At 37.3% G+C, this 23,132-nt stretch overlaps 2 protein-coding genes across 2 annotated transcripts; one reads left to right on the top strand and one right to left on the bottom strand.

Annotated features, from left to right (window-relative positions):
- Positions 1-2,585: 2,585 nt before the first annotated feature.
- LOC121727130 (carbonic anhydrase 13) lies at positions 2,586-20,438 on the top strand. Its single transcript, XM_042114809.1, has 7 exons — positions 2,586-2,655; positions 7,144-7,275; positions 7,880-8,029; positions 11,000-11,138; positions 13,386-13,582; positions 14,781-14,920; positions 20,313-20,438. Exons 1-7 carry the CDS (start codon positions 2,586-2,588, stop codon positions 20,436-20,438), a joined length of 954 nt encoding a protein of 317 aa, XP_041970743.1.
- A 765-nt stretch (positions 20,439-21,203) lies between these two features.
- LOC121727203 (MYCBP-associated protein-like) lies at positions 21,204-23,096 on the bottom strand. Its single transcript, XM_042114901.1, has 2 exons — positions 22,546-23,096; positions 21,204-22,470 (listed from the first exon to the last, which is right to left on the bottom strand). Exons 1-2 carry the CDS (start codon positions 23,052-23,054, stop codon positions 21,219-21,221), a joined length of 1,761 nt encoding a protein of 586 aa, XP_041970835.1. The 5' UTR covers positions 23,055-23,096; the 3' UTR covers positions 21,204-21,218.
- Between the last annotated feature and the right edge of the window lie 36 nt (positions 23,097-23,132).

The following is a 23,132-nucleotide window of genomic DNA, read 5'->3' as shown; positions in this document are numbered from 1 at the left end:
GTAGGTCTAATTTCCGTATTTAAATTTAATCGCAATTTTGTCGTGTTTAATTATATTATTAACTGACTCTGAGAGGGTCTTTTCATGTTTAATAAGCATTAAGCGTTAATTGACGTCTCTGAGTACGGCGGTATCATAGGCGGTAGTCTATTCATTATCGGCAGTGGCGGCTGTAGGGGGGGTCGAACAGGGCAATCGCCCGGGGCCTCGCTCTTACGACTCTCAAGATATTTTTTCGTAAGGCAGAGGGCCTCTCATAGACCTTCCGCCCGGAACCTCTCAAGGTATTTTATCGTAAGACAGCTGGTCTCGCAAAGACCTTCCGCCCGGGGCCTCGCAAATCGCAATGGGTAAGGCCGACACTGATTATCGGACTTCATATTCTACCCATCAGCGCTTTTGCTTGGCTTACGTCTAAATTAACGTTAACCAACCAACTATCGAAAAGATTAACTCCCGTCCAGTGCCGGTTTTAGTACTACCAGCACCCTGGGCAAGATTTATTTGGCGCCCAGGGTGCTGGTAGAGCTAAAAAAGGGGCGACTGTGGTTCCTTTATTCAGTTATCAGTATCATGTATATTTTGTGTCAAAATGAATTACATAATTAGTTTACCTGCTAAATTGTAAGCACAGAATTATACATTGTTATTACATCGTAGGCTGGCCGCTTCTGCACGCTTAGCATCTATGATATATTTAAAGAGTTTCTTTTTACATTAGATGAGGAAAAGAGATTTTGATGAAAAACCTCTATTATTTTATCTCTTACAGAGCCTGCCTGGTAGGCCTGCCTAGTGTTATAGTTTATACCTATTTCTTTTACATTTCTATGCGTACCTACTACCTATAGTCTATACCTATCTTTCATTGTTATGCTAACCCTGGAACCATTATGGTGGACGGTGTAAAATGCAAATCTATACTTAATATTATAAATGCGAAAGTGTGTCTGTCTGTCTGTTTCATCTTCACTCCCAAACCACGGAACTAATTTTGCTGAAATTTGGTATGGCGATACTTGAGTCCCGGGAAAGACATAGGATACTTTAAATTATCCCGGAAAAATATACGGCTCCCGCACGATAAACGAATTTTGTCGCAGTGGCGTCATCTAGTACAATATTATAAAATTCTCGTGTCATAATGGTCCGCGTACTCCTCCGAAACGGCGTTACTGATTTTAACCAAATTTTATATGCATATTCAGTGGGTCTGAGAATCGGCTACTGGGTACTTTTTATATTGATAAGTGCATTTGTTGAATAAATAATAGTAAATTATTACAACTCGAGACTGACGGCAACCATTGTTTGTGCGACGGGATAGCGATGGACGTTGTCATGGTAACACTCTTATTTAGTCACTTCAATAAAATAATAGGGGTGAAATACTTGATTTATATAATGGCAAAGCAAAGTTTGCCGGGACAGCTAGTATTAATATAATAACTACTTTATAGCAGAGACTAGACATGTATATTTTCTCTATGGTTTTAGCCATGAACTAATCCTTCAACTAGACTTCTTCGCTATCAGTCGTGTTGTCGTTGTCGTGGAGCAAGCATATTATCACCTTATTTATTAATATTGATGTAATGCAAACGCATTGTACTATTAAACATTATAAACAATAGGTAATTATATAGGTAAATATATAATTTGCCACCAGAATCTGATGGCTGACGGCAGATTTTCAAAAAATATCCTTAATCATTGGATAAACTTATATTATAATTGCATGTTTTACACACAGAATCAGCCGCTATAAGAAAAAATGAAGTCTTAGTAATAGGGTCCCGTTTTTACCCTTTGGGTACGGAACCCTAAAAAGGATCAAAATGTTTTATTCCAATTACCCGGTATTGCTAGAGTCAATTTACTTTCTCACTTTTTGCCATCAGATTCTGGTAGACCTATACAAGATACAATTCACATAAAATACAATAGGCGGTTTAATTTCTTTCAAACTAATCAAAATTTACATCACATAACATTTTATAATTATAATAAGCTAAAATAATATAATTTAGTCTTATAATAATTATTGTATTTTACACGTTTATTTCATTAAATAAGAAAATATTATAATAATTTATAGGAAAATGACAAGAAGTCGTAAAGTGTTTGAGTAAAAGCTGGGCTTAGATTGAATTTATTATATCCATAATTTAAAAAGCTCTTTTAACGTTCCTCATTTATTTTGTTTTGGTTAAAACCATAATGCCTTGTAAGTGTTTACAAAATATCCTTCTAAGACCTAAAAAATTATAGGTAGGTATCTTGTGACAAAATATCCAGTCAGTGATCACTGATCTCACATATTTGTGAAGATATGAAGTGACTTACACTTATTCATCTATTGAGGAAAACATTCACGTGTGTCCGCGAAAAAATATTTTCACGAACACGAAAATAAATCAGGAAATTATGTAAGTGATACCTATCTTGACTATTATTTATCTTGACATTCAATAATACCTAATTTACGTGGACGTCAAAATTATCGGATCCATCGTATCTAATCGTGGCATCGAGCTCAAAATTCGTATAAGTGGTAGTCTAATAGTAGTGGTGGTGACATGAAGATGGACAGGCGTATCTTGACCTTGAATCCTGGGCTCCTGTGGGTCACGTCGTCGGAGACCTCAGCTGACGGTACGTAGATAATTAAAGGCCATAATGTCAGAGCTTCTAATTTACTGCAGAACACAGGGCTCGTTTGTCAAATTATGATTGATGGAAAAGTATTTCGTTAGCTGACCCTCGTCTTCATGTAAAAAATACCTAATAATAATAATAGCTCCCACACCGGTTTCGGTGACGGTGGCCGGTTTCGTTGAAACCAGGCCAGCTACGCAGGAGTAATTTTATAGTGCCCAAGTGTGTGCGCAGTACACAAGAGCACTCTCTATTCCTTTACTCTCATAACCCAGTGGGACGGCAGACCGACACGACTGGCGAGAGATCAGGCGCAGGACCGACTTTTTACATGCCCATCCGACGCATGGATCATCTTACTTGTCAGACAATCAGGTGATCAGCCTGCATTATCCTAACCAAACTTGGAAATAAGATGTTTCCAACGCGGGAATCGAACCCACGACCTCCGAGTCAAGAGCCGAGCTCTGAACCACTGGACCACGGAGGCGTGTACCTAATGAATACCTAATTAAGAAATAATGTGGGTATAACCTTTCTGAATAGAACTGTAGGTGCTTGAAAGGTGCTTAATTGTTGCCCCATAGGTACAACTGAAACAAAAAAAAAACATCTAACCTATGCGTGTGGGGTATCTATAGATATGTCTTTAAAAATCATATTGAGGTTTCTAATATCATTTTTTTTGTCATCCTCATTGGAGATATTAACCAACTTCCGTTTATAGAGCGTGAAAACCTCTTTAAACTTAATTACACTCGTCCAAACCTGGTAACCAGCATCACCCAGGAGTTTTTTTGTCTTGTCTTGCACACACAGGAGCCCTATGGATGTGGCATACGCCTTAAGCATGGTCTATAATAACATCTATTCATCGAAGGAAATTGTGCGGTCCCTAAAGCTAATGAAGTATACAGGTGCGAGAATACCTAAAACCGATCTAAATACCCTGTATCTTGTCCACACACAAGAGGAGAAAGCAGCCCTCACTAATACAGGCTTTGGATCGGGAACGGACTCTCGCGTCCTCACAATCCATGAAGCTCAGGGATTAACGAGTCCTTCGGTGATCATCATACAGACCAAGTCCCGAAAGCTGGCAATCCATGACAGCGTTCCTCATGCAGTTGTAGCTATATCCCGGCACACTAACACCTGTGTCTATTACACTGACACTGATGGAGACGCTGTAGCAAGCTTCATAAAAAGAGCCACGGAGGTGTCAACCGAACGCATAAAAGACTACAACATAAAAATGGCTATAAAAGACAGGAACGATAAAGTCCTAAGCCACATAGCGGGTAGATTCGACACAGAACGATATCTTTTTAACACCCTAGAAACTCCACCCAGCTTGAGTGACCCCTCTCCACCAAGCCAATGTCACAACATCTAAAGGCAAAGGGTGGAGCAGCATAAAATCTAAGGAAATCGGAAAATGTCGGATCTACTGGCCGCCACATTGACTGGGACCACACCGTTCAAAACATTAAATATTATTAGTAATTTATAAAACAATAAATATTTATTTATTATATGTATAAATTATAGTCTATCCTATTAAGTATCTATATATACACACATACATATATATATTATGTAAAAAAAATGTCCATGGCGTGATGGACTACAATTAATGAAAATTTATACTTAATATTAATACAATTATCCTTGGTGCGAAAAATGTAAATAATAAAATAACAAAAAAAGGATATGGACGAACAGTCCATAGACGGCCCCAATTTTATAATAAAAAAATAAATAAAAAAATATCATTTTTTTACCTGATTGAAAACAACTTCAGTCGCCCATGGACACTCGCAACATCAGAAGAGCTGCAGGTGCGTTGCCGGCCTTTTAAGAGGGAATAGGCTAATAGGGGAGGGAAGGGAAGGGAAAAGGGTAGGGGATTGGGCCTCCGGTAAAATCACTCACTCGGCGGAACACAGCGCAAGCGCTGTTTCACGCCGATTTTCTGTGAGCCCGTGGTATTTCTCCGGTCGAGCCGGCCCATTCGTGCCGAATAATTGGCTCTCCCACGACACAATAATAATAATATAATCATACTAGCTGTCCCGGCAAACGTTTCTTTGCCATATAAAGTATTTCGCCCGTATTATTTTATTGAAGTGACTATAAATAAGTATGTCACCATGGCAACGTCCATCGCTATTCCGTCGCACAAACAATGGTCGCTCTCAGTCTCGAGTTGTAATAATTTACTATTATTTATTCAAAAAATGCATTTATCAATGTAATAAGTACCCAGTAGTCGATTCTCAGACCCACTGAATATGCATATAAAATTTGGTTAAAATCAGTAAAGCCGTTTCGGAGGAGTACGCGGCCTAACATTGTGACACGAGAATTTTATATATTAAAAGATTACAATCATATAATCTCTCGTGCGGCCGTTAACGTCCTAAAATGAGTATGTTACTTTTAATCTTATTATAAACACGCTTCTCCAGTGCTTTTTTTAACTGAGGTAGATTATGTTTATTACTGAAGGCCGAAGGGTCAAAAATATAGTCTGCAACGTCGTTGGTAATAAGTTTACTGTTAATTATTTTGTTATCACTCTTTCAATTTGTCTACTTCGCTCGCTTTTAAACCGAAAGAGTTCCGTACCCAAAGGGTAAAAACTATATTACTAAGACTTCGATGTCTGTCCGTCTGTCCGTCTGTCCGTCTGTCTGTCTTCAGGCTGTATCTCAAGAACCGCGACTGGAGCTGGACAACAAGCCGACACAATTATTGTTTGCCTATATTTATTCAATATAGTGGTACGGAACCTTACGTGTGCGAGTCCGACTCGCACTTGCCCGATTAATGATTACTAGCTATTTGACCGAGCTTTGATCGGTATTCGATAAAACAAGAATAAAATGACATTTTCTAAAAATTATTCCTAACTGATCGATCGAACAGATCGATTATTATAAGAATTATACGATTTGCAATATGTAGGACGTAGGTGTATCTGACGTAAAAAAAATTCACAGTATTTGTTGTCAAGTGCCTTTAAAATAGCAAGACTGCTATTTTCTGTGCTTTTGTCGGGTGTAGGTATGTCTGGAAATAACATATTTTATAGCAAAGCAAAGTTTGTGTCGTCAGCTAGTGTATGTTACCGTTAGCATGCAGAATACGTTAACGTGCACATTTAACCTAGGTATTATCTGCAGATTCCCTGATACCATCCGTTAATTAGTTAGTGTGATTTTTTTAATAAAAAATCTTATATTTGCACTTTACCTAGTTAGTTTGCATTCTCTTCCTTCGTAAAAGTCCTAAAAACTTTGACGTACCTAAGCTCGTTGGATCGACTGTTGTTGTTTTGATTGGTTTTTTTCTAGTTGATACGATCTGTTATATTTTATAAGTGGAGTAACATTTTACTTAAAATTTATAATAATTAATTCCTTTGTTTATGTCCAAAAATTATATTAAATAATTCTCTATAACTAAATAATATGTTTTATTCAAACAAGAACCTTTTATGTAATTTAATGAGAATAGAATAAACTTTTTGCACTTTAATTGACTCACCCAGATAAACTGCAGAATATTTGCAGTCAAACTGGTTTACGCACACGGCAACATAATATAATATAGCAGCCCACGAGACTCGTCACAAAATATTATTCATTATAGTTTAGTTATTTGTAGCGTATATTTAGCTAAATATTATGTACTATGTAATATAGTTTTTAGCTACTAATCATACGTAGTAAAAAGGTTCGTCGTTGAAGACTTGTATAAAATATATGAGATACAAAAAGGTTATTTTGTGAAACCCCGACTCTAATTTCCTTAACAGCTTTCATCTTTCCCCTGTCAAGTGTCCACGCGGCACGCACCTTTTCACTCGACAAAAACGTATCGTACTCTGTGCCCGCCTTTCCGCTCGCGCCATTTATAACATTTTTATTATTTGCCTTCTTCACTGTGACATTTTGAGCGAAAGCTTTGAACATTTTCCTCATAATTTCCTGGTTGTGAGCAAAGAGTTTTTCGTAATTTACTCTACTAACGGATACCTACACTCAGATACATTTTACTAACTATGGCAAAATCTTTAATGAATTAAAGTTGAGTCAGAGTCATAAAGTTAATATTACCTATATTAACTTTATGGTCAGAGTACGGCAGTTAAGGATTGTGGTCCATAGGTTTATACGACAGTACCTATATATTAAGTCTATGGTCCATACTCTTCTGTGATCTGTCATAAGAGCGGCTAAAATGAAACATAGTCGCTCTTATGACAAAAGAAAAAAAAAACTTCAAAACAGACGTTCAATTCGTCATTTACATCTATCGATACCAAGAATCAAGATGCCATCAAAGAGGAATATAATGCCATAAAGTTAATCTACCTAGCGGTAGGTTACATATTAACTTTATGATCAATACCTACATAATATAATATCAATAATGTCGAAATGTGTACTTTTAAATGTGTAAAAAAATATTTCATAGACTTTTTTTACGTCCATGCTCATACCCTTGTTCATTGCGTACACAAGTCCCTATTACGTGAATGTCATTCTCATAGATTTCACTCGTCACCAGTGAGAATAATCAGAACTGAGTCTGAACAAATTTTGGCTGGTAGGTACTAGGTAGGTACTATATTATGCCTTAGCAAATGCCCATCATTCTCACTAGATTTAAATTGATTACATGAATAGGCCAACTGCTGCCCAACTTACTCCTTTAAATTACTCATGGTGTAATGTGTAGAGTGCAGCTATAAGACGTCTTCTTTGCATAGCGGTTGATGAGTTCATGAGGGCGACTAACCCAAAAAATCAAACATCGTTTTCTCTCTTCACACTCACGCCCATCTTTCATATTATGCCAGGTGAAAAAGGACGACAGAAAATTTTAAGATATCGTGTTTTCGCTCAGATCAAATTCTTAGAAATATAATGTAGTATCTGTGTTTAGAAAATGAAACAATTTGGGGCTTATTTTTGAATATAAAATCGACAATTCAGGGTTAGTCGCCACCTTAACCCCATCATGAAAATATATTTTACATTACTTACATGTACTTGACAAAATTAATATTTTGGGAAACTATTTGAGTTTGAGATGCCTTTTACTACTTTCTTACTTCAAATAAAATGCATACTGAATAGTAGCCCGAATAGCGAACTTAAGGTTTTTATTATTAATTATTAATCTTAATATTTTTATTTTTTACTTCCAGCTGAGGAGATCTCAAAGTTGAGAGCATCTCAGTCGCCGATAGCCATCTCGGTTCAGCGCTGCCCAACTTGGTCCTCTCTCGCACCGCTCAAATTCAACGGATATTGGGATAATGAATCTAAAGGCAACCTCATCAACACTGGACAAACAGGTCATACTCATATTATAATATTATAATAAATTGTCTTAAAGTTCTAATACCACGTAATTAAAAAATAGCAACTTTTCAGGAGAGAGAAAAAAATGATTGAATTTTGTATAGATATCATAATTATTATTAATGCAGGTTTACTATTTACGAGTTTTTGCTGGCCGATACGTGTTCCTGTTTGGCTTAAACGACGCGTTTTCCAATTTTCTAGCAAAATGCATCAAAGTCTCAAAATAGGAAAAAATTTACTTAGGTGGTGTTAGAACTTTAATGACGAAATGCAAAAATCTTTTACAACTCCATACTTAAACAGCTGACCAAGCAAGATACTCATGGTCCTGAGAAAGGACAATTAGATATTTTTATAATGGTTTGGTGAAATGCTGAACAACGAAATTATGGGCGACTGTTCTTAAATCTATTTCCTTACTATTAGTAGCCTATCAGTAATTATGTTCTTATAATCCTCGTAGATTACCTAAATCATTTTATGAGCAAAGTTTCTAGGTTAGTGTTAATTGTTATTTTGATAACAATAATTGAGCTATGTAAAAATAATAATTGGAACTTGATATTGCAAAATTTGCAAGTGAATATTAATGATGATTACTATAATATTATTATCCTGTGTAAACCCTAATCTTTTTTTTAATATCAACGTTTATTAGTAATCAAAATATTTGTTTTGTCTTCAAATGCTACCACGAAAATAAATAGCGTACGATGGTAATAAAATGTGTAAAAGTGATTTAGCAACTTATCAAAAAGATATAAAAATTCCTTTAGCACATGTTCTGTTATCGGTGACGGTGTTATCAAATAAGATTTGGTATTATCGTTGTTTTTGACTGATAATTGTCTTATATAATAAGTACCCTCTTCCGTGTCCATATCCCTGAATTTGTTAATCATTTTACGCCTAAAATATATGTTACTAGAAATACTACATGACGCCCGCAACTCCGTTGCGCCAAAATTCGTTTATCGCGCCAGAACCGTACATTTTTCGGAAATAAAAAGTTTCCTATGTTCTTTCTCGGGACCCAAAGTATGTCCATACCAAATTTCAGCAAAATCGGTTCAGCGGTGTGGGCGTGAAAAGGTTACAAACAAACGGACTTTCACGTTTATAATATTAGTAGGATATAAAAGGCAAAACTGATTTTCTTATAAAATGTAGGCCTAGGAGATCCTAGGCGTCCTCTAAGAAGGATCAAGGAATTTTTACCGACTTCCAAAAAGGAGGAGGTTATACGTTCGGCTGTATGTATAGGACTCTGACCATCCACATCTGGGATTCGCGTAGGCGTAGTAACCAGTTGTGTCAAGTCGTTCGCAAGGGCAAAGTTGCGGACAGATCTCCCCGCATGATCAGTTTTACTGGAATTGAGCCAGTCGGCGTAGTGGGCATTAAAGTCGCCAAGTATTATGATCTCTGCGGATGGGATCTGCTGCTGCACAAAATCTGAAGCAGCTTGCAGGTGCTCCAAGAGTCGGTCCGTGTCGGGGTCACCACTATGGGACCTATATAGGCACGCATAGACGCGAGGGTGGTCGTCGCAATCTATGCGGAGCCATAAGTTTGATAGGTCCATGACCTCAAGATTGCTGAGGCGGCGAGAGCTGATATCATCTCTGATATACACACACACTCCAGCTTTGGGTAGAAAGGAGTGCTCGAGGTGATACCCTGGGTGGGAAAGGTATGATGTGTCACTCGGAGATGATATCTGCGTCTCGGTTAAAAAGAGCAATGCCGGCTTTGCCGTCTCAAGGTGGTATCCCCTGATATTACAAAAGTCCATGTTTAATATCGAGGGGAGTGCCTTTGTGTGTTTGCTCTTGCCCCGAGCAGATTGGAGCGCAGTTTTGCCCTCCCCAGAATACGAGAGGCAGCCTGGACGTCCACGTTCAGTTCCAGGAGTTCCTGAGCATGGACGTCCAGAGAGGGATTCTCCAACGCAGTTGGTACCCTCCTGGGGTAACAAATTGTTTTTCAACTGCGGCATTTCTAGGGGGGTAGGGGATTGGGCCTCCGGTAAACTCACTCACTCGGCGAAACACAGCGCAAGCGCTGTTTCACGCCGGTTTTCTGTGAGGCCGTGGTATTTCTCCGGTCGAGCCGGCCCATTCGTGCCAAAGCATGGCTCTCCCACGGACAAATATCTATATGCCTCAAACGTATCTTCGATCACAGAATATCGCTTTGAAGCGAAATTCGAAGAATAGGAATTATACTCCTGCCCCTGAATCATCTCTCACCAGTCGTATAACCCTTCGCAATGTAGCTTTAATAAATAGTACCTGGATGACCGAGCATTGCTCGGTATAGCAAACACTCATTGACTTCGAGTTACTTAATAACGCCATCTGCTGATCGTTAAAACAATTAGTTGCTCGCAAAATAGTATTATTATCCGCCAATAGATGTCAGGAAGAGTCATATTTTTCAATTTATCGATTATCGATAAAACACGAATAAAAAAACATTTTCTGAAAATGATTCCTAGCTAGATCGATTTATCGCCCCCGAAACCCCCTATATACTAAATTTCATGAAAATCGTTGGAGCCAATTCCGAAATTCCAATTATATATATTATAATATATATACAAGAATAGCTCGTTTAAAGATATAAGATTTACAGCCGAATAGTATATTACCCACTCCTCTTCGAAAGTCGGTGAAAATAAGTAACTACTAGTAACTAGCTAAAAGCCGAGCTTTGTGAGGAGTTTTTCTGCGTCTTAATAACTAATTTTTAAGGCAGTTTTTTATAATGTTTTAATAGTAACCAGATCTTGACTGACCGATGATAACACATAATAAATATAAATAAAAATTACCATGTTAAAGCACAAATCAATAGGCGTGATAGTTTTTTCTATAAAACCACAAAAGCGCTGGTTGTGGGTTATACCAGGCCTCGCTTCGCTCGCCCTGATAACAGGAAAATTTAAATTTTTCCAGCATATTTCACGTTTGACACACGGCAGCAGCCCCGACTGAGCGGTGGGCCGCTGATAGGGGAGTACATATTCGAGCAGATGCACTTCCACTGGTCCGTCGACGACTTCACAGGCTGCGAGCACGTGCTCGACGGACACGGGTGAGTAATGGTTAAGCATAATAATATTATACAGCTGAGTAATTCAGAGCGGAAGCGCTTATTTTACACACGAAAGTCTTGACTCTTGAGATAGACTATTGCCAGTTGCGGCGTTAGGGAGGGGCGACGCTGGGCGACCGCCCAGGGCGCTGCATAAAAAGGGGCACCGAAAGTAAGCCTGTGTGTGTTCCTTTATTTAGCACTACCAGCACTCTGGGCGCTGAAGAAATCTCGCCCAGTACGCTCGGGGTAGTGCTAAAACCGGTACTGACTATTATATTGCAATACAAAATATTTGTTTGAGTGCGTACCTTTATGTGTTTTTGGTAACAAGTTAGTAACTGGCCCTTGAAACTAACAATTTTGCTATTATGTGCATGCACTTGATTAAAGCACTCTATAATAGTATGGATATGCCCTACTATTGATTCAATAGTAGGGCATATCCATACTATTATAGAGTGCAATAGTATTGAGTACTGCCACAATATAACTAGTATTGACTCAACTTATCTGCATAGCTAGCACAAGCACGTAGACAAACGAAAGAAACTAAATTTTGACAGTTTTACCGGAAAAACACTGGAGAAAAAGTTTCTTTCGTATCTCGATATCTTCCGCTTTTGAAAATCTATAAGTCAAGCATGACGAACCGCTTATGACATTTAGTTTCTTGATTCTTTTTTTATTTTTATTATGGCACTCAGGCGCGGTCGCAGCCTGAAATTTTGGGGGGGTTTTTTATCTGCGCCCTCGGACGTTTCTGGGTTCACAGCAGCTGTCTAAGGTCGGACGAAGTGGTGGCTAGGGGATAGCTAGATATTTCCTTTTATTATTTAGCAAGATTTTGAGATTTTTCAATTTTACCTTAGATTTTGGGGGTGGTCATGTCCCCTGTGACCCCCCCCCCCCCCCCCTTCGGACCGCGCCTGATGGCACTTGGCTATAAAACCATGGCTAGTGTCGAGTAAATGGCAGCAAATTAAAAAAAATCGATGTATAGCAACCCTGTCTATAGCCGAAATTATAGTTTTGATCTACAAACTACGAATAATAAAGTTACTTAGTTTTTATTTCGTAGATCAAAACTATAATTCCGGCTATAGACAGGGTTGCTGCACGTCGATTTTTTGAATTTGCCGCCATTTACTCGACACTGGCCATGGTTTTATAGCCGAGGTGCCATAATTAAAAAAAAAAGAACCAAGACACTAAATGTCAAAAAAAAAATTGCCGTTGCTTTGATGGTTGCTATGGAAACAGTTTCTTGTATTTGTCCACTGAAACTCAAGTCGATGGGTGGTGCCATGCTCGGGAATAAGATATGTAGACATGGGAAAGAAACTGCCATTACTTTCTTCCGAAGAATCGACTGGGAAACCCCGTGCTAGCTACGCTGATAGTATCTGATAGTATATTGTGGCAGTAGACTGGGACTGAACCACGAAACCGTTTTGAGACTCAAACAATCGTACGAGAATGACGCGTCCTACTGTAACAAACGTGAAATGACGTTGTTAGAGCAGGACGCGAAATTCTCGTCCGGTTGTTTGAGCCTCAAAATTGTTTCGTAAATCGTAGTAGGCCTACTGGATCGTTTATCACGCCGACACGCCACGTACGACGTATGTAACATCGTTAAGTTTCCGTATTGTCGTTATGTTCGCATACCAATTTCCTAACATTTACTTACAATTGCACTTTTTGTTTTTCTTTCGCTTAAAAATGTGTTAGTTTTCCCAAATTATAAATAAAATTGCCTTCTTAAAAAAATAATAAAAAAAATAAGTAGTAAACTTACAAGTTGGTACAAGAAGCATGCACTAATACGGTATCATGATGACGACCTCTGTGGCTCAGTGGTAAGCGCGTTGGTAGCTCAAGCCGGGGGACGCGGGTTCGAATCCCGCCGACGGAACAAAAAGTTTTCAAAGTTCCTGGGTCATGGATGTGTATTAAATATGTGTATCATATAATAAAAATCTATGCATAGTATAAAAATATTAAATATATTTCCGTTGTCTGGTACTTGTAACACAAGTCCTTCAGGTACTTACCACGGGGCCAGACAGACGTGGTGTGAAGCGTCCATAGATATTATGAATTATGATTAATTATATTACGAGTTATGTTGTATGTTATATAAGCAGAATCACAGAATATATATTAGTAGTACCAAGCAGAATCTAATAATAATGGAAGTCTTGTTACGAAATATTGACCCAAAATAATTAAATTCCTTTCCAGCTACGCTGCAGAATGCCACATGGTGCACTACAACAGCAAGTATGAGTCAATGGAGGCGGCAGTGGCGCACCCAGACGGCTTGGCCGTGGTGGGCTACCTGTTAGAGGCGACAGACGCTCCCAACCCCAGCTTCGACAAGTTCGTCGAGGGTCTGGAGAGTATAAGGAAACCTGATCACAATACAAGCGTGTCTGCTCGTGAGTACCCAAATTGTATTATTTCGTTGTGCTGAAATATAAGTTTATCGAGCAAAAACTGTACATGTATCCGGAATAAAAAGTATTCTATTCCGGATAAATGTACCATCGAGGAAATTGATTCCTAGGCAGTTGACAGACCAACGTCGTTTGGTCGGATCATGTCCAGAGGCGTAACTATAGGGTGGCAAGGCTGGCAAACTGCCAAGGGGCCCCCGACCCAAAAGGGCCCCGGCCAAAGAGGCCGTGGGGTTAGAATTTTTTTATACATTGTTTTATTATGTACGTGACGATTTTTACTGATAGGGCCTCGTCAATTTTCCACGGGCCCCGGATGTTATAGTTAAGCCACTGATCATGTCAATGTTAATAATTGTGATCTGAAATAAATGTGAATAATTGTGGTCGCATGGGTTTATAGTTAAGCCACTGATCATGTCAATGTTAATAATTGTGATCTGAAATAAATGTGAATAATTGTGGTCGCATGGGTTTGACATAACGCGATAGTCCGTCAAGAAAGTAAAGAAATTAAAAAGTAGCAACATCGTAGTTTTTTTCCTAGATTGATTTGAAAGGGATGACACTACGATGTTACCACTTTTTAATTTCTTCACTTTCTTGACAGACTATAGGTCCCCGTCTGCCTAGGAATCAACCTGATAGTACATAAATTTAATAATAATAATATCTATGGACGCTTCACACCACGTCAGTCTGGCCCCGTGACAAGTACCTGAAGGACGTATTGAAATTATATTAATAATACCGTAATCAACTAAATCGGTTCAGCCGTTTCAGCGTAACAAACACGCTTTCGCGTTTATAGTAAAAAATATTATTACCTAGTAAGAGGGATATGATTATTTTTAAATATAAAAATCTGAACTAAGTAAATACTTTAATCAGATCGCCAAATTACTTATTAACCAAATTGTAGTTTAGATTTATGTAACTGCATCGCAACAACTTTTAAGAAAAAAATTTTCGTCGCCCTCAATCCTAGCGATTCACCGTAGAGTTTACAATGTATTGTTCAAAATTATTTCAACGCACATAATATCTAAAGACAGCGAACTGGAAGTTTCGACTCTCGAGTATAATTTTCCGGTCTTTAGAAAAGCCTCTGCGAGTTTTTCGTAGAAGTTTATCTTTCACGGGGAATAAAATCATCATAATTCTCTCCTTCTTTTGCCAGAATCCCTGGCCTGGATGAACAGACAGGACGTGACGACGGGCAGCTACGTCACGTACAATGGTTCCCTGACGACACCTCCGTATACAGAGTGCGTCACTTGGATCATCTTTGAGAAACCCGTCCAAATTGGAAGCGAGCAGGTTGGTATCACCCTTTTTTATTGGACGAAGTTCCTCATCGAGCGTTGCGAAAGGGAGCTAGACGGAAAAAGTGTTAACGACATGACACAAAAGTGTCGGTATATTACAAAGGCATGTATTTAAATCAATATCTGTATATTCCCTTTTTTTGATAAAAATATTTGAAAGTTTCACCAAAAATACTGACTGACTAGCATACTATTTAAAGTTATTTGCAAAACTGTTTTACTGAACGAATAACTATTATTAAAATAGTATATCTAACAATTCCTTCTATTCTATTCTAATTCTAATTAGCCATTTGTGTCCCACTGCCCAACAACCCCTTAGTCCAACAAATATACTACAACTTTTTAAAGGAAAACCATCACCTAAATTACTTTTAGGAACATCATTTATTTTAAATAAAACCCAATTTAATATGTTATGTTCATATAATTAAGAACAGATAAAAATCATCAAGTGCTAACTTAACATGGACTAAACTTCGGCACACTGAATGGTAACTCAGTTTATAAACAAAAATAATAAACAATCGGCAAAGAGCGAGTCGGATTCGCGCACAAAGGGTTCCTTACCGATATGTTGCAAAATAATTAAGCCTCCGGCTTAGGAATTGCACTCTAGGGGTTGACAAGCTACTAAATAAAAAGAAAAAAAAAACAACTGGCTTCAATTATGAGTCGACGGTCTCCTACTTCTGAGTGGTTCACAAAAAAATAACCACGATGGCCAACTAGGCGGGAGCTACGCTGCGCTACGCAGCGCGCCGGGAGCGTCCCGCCTTAGCAAATTTTAGAAATTCCGTTGTAAGATTGTCCAATTTAGAGTGCAAGTTAGTATTTTTGATATATTAAAATATTGTTATATTTTACATTTTCCTTTTACATATAATATATCCGATATAATATGAACCATATTTTTGGTGTGAATACGGTTAAAAAGGTCGTCTCGTTTTGTATGATGTTTAAGTTTTTTTTTTGAATGACATGTTCAGTTAATCAATTGTTTTTTTTGATAAGCATTTGTTTTTAGCATATGTGCATTCAGTTAATTAGCAGAGTTTTAGCAGAGTTACTTAGTGTGCTGAAAAATTATTCTGATGTGCATTTAATAATATCCCTATTACAAATAGAGCAAAAATGCTATAGTTGTAAGCCGTTAGCGATAGCGCGTTTTTGTCTCTCTCTCTCTCTCTCTCTGTCCTTTTTGTGTTTTTTTTATTACTTCGTTTCATCCGGGTGTCCCTTGGGCCTTGACACATCTCAAGTTTTTATTTCTGAAGGGGCTCTGAGACAAACAAGCAGGTTAGCGGCAAGCACGTAGATTTTTGATTGCTTCAAGCATATTGATCGTTCACAATGTTGGTTTATCTGCACAGCTTGAGTCAAGCATTTATGAGCTTGTTCCGCGCTGAATATAATTTTATATTTTTGAAGCTTGGCGCGCTTTTTTGCTTTTGATTGAAATCTACGCAGCTTGGCGGGAAGCAAGCTGCTTGTTCGACTCAATTAGTAGAATTAGTAGATTTAATTATGAATACATGCATATTGATGCAAAGCCTTCTATTTAAAATATAATTCTTTGTATTGATGTGGAATGAACGGTGGTAATGATCATTACAAAGACATCAAATATCAAAGATTTTTGACGTTCGAGAAAACGAACTACCTACGCATCCGGAAATTTCGAAGAAAATACACTGAGTGTTGTCACTTGATGTTTTGAAACAAGTTCCGTTCTACGTTCAAAATAATATTTATTATAACTCGTTTTAAGACGAGTACCTGGATGACCGAGATTTGCTCGGTATAGCAAACACTCATTGACTTCTTGTTACTTAATAACGCCATCTGCTGGTCGTTAAAACAATTAGTTGCTAATAATGGGAAATGTTATTTATACCTCTTCCCTTCCTAACTTTATGGTAAATTTTAATGATGTTGACAAATCTTAATTGCTGACCAAACTCACCCTGAGTTTCTTGGCCGATCCCTTTTTGGTTCACGTTCTAATTTTAGCTGTAGTCTTTTGATCATGACTCACGACTCACGAGATAGGGTTTGATTACGGTGGCATGAATTAACGAGATAAGTATTCATAACCTTCCTAAATATGGAAGCACAATAAGTAAACATAATAAACATAATATTAATACGCAAGCGAAAAACTTTGTATCCCTTTTGACAAAAGATGCGGAAACGTAGGTGAATGAAATTTTGAACAGTTATAGTTTATATGGTGAAGGAGTTGAATTAGTGCAACTAGCTAATATTATTTCGAATTTATGCTTTTATCACACATTTTTTTAACAAATAAAATATTAAGTACGATACGCACACTCAAGAAGATGACAGATTTTTGAGTGCCAAACCTATGCATACCTACTACGAATTATACTCTTTTATTTATGGTTGAAGTCTGTTGACAACAAGTTGAAAAATTGAAAATGGATTATAGTTTTTTTTTATTGAATCTTAGATACCGTACTATTAGATAACGCTTTACACGACCAGTTTGAGATCAGCTAAGTCCCAGAGACGAGAGTTGAAAAAAATATGAAAAAGTCAATATTTTTTTTATTAATTAAACGTAGTAGTCCTAATGTCGTCCAAACTAAGGTCGAATTTCGACCATTGGGCGATCTCTAGTTAATATTATTATGAAGAAAAAATTTCGCATTCAGAAGATGAAGAAAAACGGTACATGTCATTAGTTATATTTATAAAATGTCAGCTTTTGAATCTCTGAGAGAAAAGTTTAAAGAAATTGGTATTCTAACTGTTGCTTCTCAATACATTTTGGATAATGTATTGTATGTTAGAAAGAATTTAACTAAATTTAAAACTAAAAGTGATAGTCACGGTAGAAACACTAGAAATAGGCACAAGCTGGAAATACCAGTGATCAGACTTAGCAAAATAAGTGAATCTTTTAAAGGTCAGTGTATACGCCTTTACAATAAAATCCCGGAAAACGTTCAAAATCTATCAATTAATAAATTTAAAAAAGTAATTAAAGAACGTTTGTGTGCCAAAGCCTACTATACGGTCAAAGATTTCCTAAACGATAGCACATCTTGGGAGTAGGATGGCTGCTTGCAAGGCTGCTTCTACATTTATTATATGTGACTTACAATTGTGTATTCATATTGTATAGATTAAGTTATTTACGTTGTAAATTTTATTATTTTAAAAGACAAATTTTCCACTTTTTTACTAAAAAGTGGCCCCGTGCGAGTTTCTTACGCCGGTTCTTCTCGCCGGGTTAGTTCCCGAACCGGTGGTAGGCAACATGTAGTTCAACATTCTGAAAATATTTGATTCAAATTTATTCAGAAATAAAACAATTTTTATTTTATATTTTATTTATGTTACATGATTTCACCCTGAATGCTACAAGGCTGTTTTTGAACATAGGTAGTGTAGACTGTAGTCAAATTAGAATTACACCGCTTCATTGTAAAATTGCTAGAGGCAGCTGTTTCATACTCACAATCTCTGGTATCGGTAATCGGTAGCGGCTATTTGACAATGTCATCCACGCGCGAAAACATCCTAGTAGGTCTGTCCAGTGTCCAATTTGGCCGGCCATAGACGGACCGCATTTTGCAGTCGAAACCGACTGCAAAATGTGGTAGCCGCACGGCGATCTGCAGTTTTTATACTAAACTAGCTGTCCCGGTGAACTTCGTGTCACTTTAAAACCTTCCCTAGACTTCTACGAATATTTTAAGACTAAAATCAGCCCAATCCGTTCAGCCGTTTTCGAGTTTTAGCGCGACTAACACATTTGAAAATCCATTTTTATATATAAGACTTAGATCCGCAATACACGGACTAGTCTAAGAGCCGGTGGGAGATCGACCTTCACCGATCTGATAACCAGATGAGACATATTTTTTATCAAATATAATTTATAAACAAATATGCCTATAATTACTTTCCTATCTAAAAGTCATGCTCAAGGCTACTTTTAATTAAATTAACTTTAATCGATTTTTTTTTCATCTTTTTTTTAATGATATAAGGGGGCAAACGAGCAAACGGGTCACCTGATGGAAAGCAACTTCCGTCGCCCATGGACACTCGCAGCATCAGAAGAGCTGCAGGTGCGTTGCCGGCCTTTTAATAGGGAATAGGGTAATATGAGAGGGTAGGGAAGGGAAGGAAGGGAATAGGGGAGGGTATGGAAGGGAATAGGGTAGGGGATTGGGCCTCCGGTAAACTCACTCACTCGGCGAAACACAGCGCAAGCGCTGTTTCAAACCAGTTTTCTGTGAGGACGTGGTATTTCTCCGGTCGAGCCGGTCCATTCGTGCCGAAGCATGGCTCTCCCGCGTATATTATTTACTTACGTATATTATTATATTATTCATACTCATTACACTTACTAATATCTTAAAAGTAACACTTATTCTTTCCCGCTTTACGGCATTTATTTAATTTAAAATAATAAATAGCTATACACAGAAATGAGTAGGCAAGCCTACTGAGGCATATTCTGTGTGTTAAAAACTAACAGTGAAATAAAGTTAATTTGGCTATCAAAAGAATGAAAGTGATGAAAAAAAAAACGATTAAAGTTAATTAATTTAAAAATAGCCATGAGCACTTTTAGATAGGCAAGTAATTATAGGCATATTTGTTTATAAATTATATTTGATAAAAAATACGTCTCATCTGGTTATCAGATCGGTGAAGGTTGATCTCCCACGGTCTCCTCTACTAGACCGCTCGAGCAGTTCTTGAGCGGTCGGAGCAGCCGTTCAACGCGACCGCTCTAGAGCAGTCGGTCCCGACTGTAGTCTGTAACTCGCGGTCCGTCTATGGCCAGTCCAAAGGGCCCCAGCCTCACACATTAACAGTCCGTCTGCAGGCTCTGGTCGGCAGGCTGCCTGACAGTCATTGGCCGTCGATACAAAATCTACAAAATTGTCAGGGGAACTGTGAGTCTTTGGTCTTTTCCGATTATCAGCTGACAGACGACGGCCTGCCGGCGAACTGTGTATGGGGCCCTTACCGTCTACTCTTCAGCTAGTAAATGTAGATCCGCAATGGCCAGCTTACATTATTCCATCCAACCAGCGCTGGATTGCTGCTGAAATAATGTAAACGGCACTGGACTGAATGAAAGCCAGTGTATTTCAGTGCCGTTTCTGTTTATTCCAGTAGCAATCCAGCGCTGGATTGGAATGTAAACCGGCTATAGCACAATGAGGGTGTTTTAAAATTCTATTTTTCACCAGGTGCCTCGTGCCAGGGTCTATACTCTATCGTGTCAAATAGGCATATTATCGTGACACATGACAGCTATATCGTGACATATTAGGACAGCAGCTTGATACGATAGACCCAAACACCCTCATTAAATAGAAATGATTGTTTTTCAGCTAAGCCTACTCAGACAGCTAGAGGGATCAAACAGCCAGCTGATAGAGAGGAACGTGCGGCCGACGCAGCGGCACCCGCCCGGACATTCCGTCATCTACGTCAAACAAGTCCAGTCCAAATTGTGACAAATTTGCACAATAAATACTATAACAGTACTCGCTTTGTTTCATTGGGCTATGGATTGCGTTGCCTTCTTTAAGGTAATAAGAAATCTTATCCTTAATTAATGTGATAATATTTTTATTATATTATTATTAAAGTCGCTTTTTTGGCAACATCTGTATTTCATAGGGGGGTTTCTTTAGAAAAACCTTCTTGCAATGTGCTATACCTCGGCAAACGTTCTGTTTTGAATTGTTTATTATTTAAAATCCGAAAAACTTGGTCTCCCAGATAACATGCAGCTGATACTGTAGCTTAAAAAGCTAATATCGGTTAGATTATTATCTTAATTAGTCGTATTATTACAAAAAACACGCACACACATTTTAATTATTATTTATTAGTGAGTATTAGATGGTCGCTGTTAAGCATTTGTGTCGTAAGCCTAACCCACAAAAATTTTTGTTGTTAGAATGCAGTTATAGAACATAACTACATTCATAACTCAACTTGGTACTACTAATATATATTCTGTGACTCAACACGTAATTTTCTGTGGGTTAGTACACGTAACACGAATGTTTAACAGCGTCGCATGAATATGGCTCAATACGTAGAATTTTCATATTTCATTTCCTGAAAAACATGGGATTGACAAGGAAAAATTTCCAATAAATATAATATTATCATCCCTACAGAAACTCAATATAATTAACGTTGCAGATAAAATTCGTATGAATATTTCATACACCAACATGTTAAAAAGGGTGAGCAAGATATTTACATACAACGGCAAAATGGATTTATTCTGAGCAGAAATCAAAGCTAATCCGTCTATTTAGATCGATGCTGCTTATTATTCCAACACACGTCTCTATCATGGAGCACATGTGGCCATACATACGTAAATTAAAAATATAATGGACATGATATACGTTATCTACATTAACCTTCGGTTTTTGTTTTTTCAAATACGAAAACGTGGCATTAATTTCACCCCTTTTTGCGATATTGGAGGGATCGTATTCTTTAATCAAGTCGTAATATTCTCCGTCAAATTTATCAGCAAATCTATATAGAACAGTTTTTACTGCTTTATACTTCTGTTGTAGGATATCTTCATTCTCCCTCCAGGGTCTTAGTAGCTCTTTACACGATTGTTTCAGCAAATCGTAGTACTTCATTCTGTTATCGTATTCTAATTTCATCATGTCCCTTCTCCAGTCCTTAATCGATAACTCCCATGTATTTGAAGTCATATCAATATAAAGTTGCTTTAGCTTTGCAACTTTAGTTTCGTGGTAAAAGTATTCGGGATTTTTCATTTCAAACATTTCGGCTTCTAATAATAAATATTTATACGGATAAATGTGATGCTCTAAGTCTGTTGCTTTTGTAACCATACCATCAATCAAAAGTTTTATCATAATCGTAGCAGCCCGATGTTCTATTGAATTCTTTATTTTATTTACCTTCCTTTTTATCAAATCTAAATTTTCTGTAACATCCGCATTCAATTTAATTTCAAATTTGTCATTCTGTGACTCCAAAAAAGATACATTTCGAAACTTCATTTCCCAGCTTTCATTATAAAAAGCAGCTCTATTTGATAAACATGTAAACAAAATATGCTTTTCCTCTCCTGGATATATAATATCATCACTTTTATTAAAAAAGAATACGAGCTCGTTATTAGTGTTAGGTATAAATTCAATGGGTCTAACGATTTTTTTCCAACTATATCTCAGTGAAACAGTGCCCATATTTTTAAGAAACAACTTAGCTCGGCCCATTTTATTTACTGTAATATTGAAATAGTATGTCCAAGATGATTGTAAGGTAATTTGTTTTTGTATGTTTGCCAAATGTTTTAGGCCTACACCTTGATAGCATTTGTAATAAATAGATTCATTAATTTGTACTGCATATACTGAGCTTTCTTCGCAAATATCAGATGGAATAGAAGTTTCTAACTTTAACACAGGCACAGAAGATAAATCTTTTTTCAAAAACCCTGGCTTGGTTCCTATTAATATTAAATTGTCAACCTCAGGTCTGGAATGAAAATTAAATATAAAATTTTAATTAAATTATAATATCTGAATCTATATCACTATCAAATTCATGTACCGGTATGGATTCAGCTTTTTTATTTTATTTTGCAGCTCCTTTTCGCGTCTTTTCTTATATTGTACATAAGCAGCATCTAACTTCAGGAAAGGCTTCTTTTTGGAAATTCCAGTCAGACCTTTTTCAGTTTCTTGTAAAATTTTAGGCACCCCAACACGTTCTATGACTAGAGGCTTACCTAGTTCAGCTTTAGTTCTTTGAGCTTCGTAAACAGGTCTACATCGGCATTTTTGATTTAGTCTTGCTGGGTCTTCCCATACTACATCATTTCTTATAGTTACTTTCTTTTGTATTTGTGCATTTTCTAATAGAATTTTTTGTTCCCTTTCCTTACGTACGTTTTCACCTACATTCATAACAAGATCTCTTGGTTGTCTTCCTAGCTTTTTCGCTAAATATTTAGTTTCTCCTTTTCGTATTTGAATCCATTTATCCCACGCCAATAGTTCTGAATCTGGTTGAACATTGTCATTACAGATAGATCTGCTAATTCTTTTTGTTTCTTGCATTGTAAAATATATTTTTATTTTTTACAATTTTAAGTCATAACTTTCACATAAAGTTGTTCGGTTGTTTCATTGTCAAAT

This window comes from Aricia agestis, chromosome 5, assembly GCF_905147365.1.
Source record: "Aricia agestis chromosome 5, ilAriAges1.1, whole genome shotgun sequence".
Classification (NCBI taxonomy): domain Eukaryota; kingdom Metazoa; phylum Arthropoda; class Insecta; order Lepidoptera; family Lycaenidae; genus Aricia; species Aricia agestis.
The sequence above is the reverse complement of the archived record's forward strand: the minus strand, read 5'-3'. Positions and strand labels throughout refer to the sequence as shown.

What these genes read in the sequence shown, in the direction of transcription:
- LOC121727130 (XM_042114809.1), top strand. Translation starts at nt 2,586, where the DNA reads ATGGACAGGCGTATCTTGACCTTGAATCCTGGGCTCCTGTGGGTCACG. An exon ending in CACGTGCTCGACGGACACGG is followed by an intron (nt 11,139 to 13,385) that starts GTGAGTAATGGT and finishes ATTCCTTTCCAG; the next exon opens with CTACGCTGCAGAATGCCACA. An exon ending in TCCAAATTGGAAGCGAGCAG is followed by an intron (nt 14,921 to 20,312) that starts GTTGGTATCACC and finishes ATTGTTTTTCAG; the next exon opens with CTAAGCCTACTCAGACAGCT.
- LOC121727203 (XM_042114901.1), bottom strand. Translation starts at nt 23,054, where the DNA reads ATGCAAGAAACAAAAAGAATTAGCAGATCTATCTGTAATGACAATGTT. An exon ending in AAAAAGCTGAATCCATACCG is followed by an intron (nt 22,471 to 22,545) that starts GTACATGAATTT and finishes TTTTCATTCCAG; the next exon opens with ACCTGAGGTTGACAATTTAA.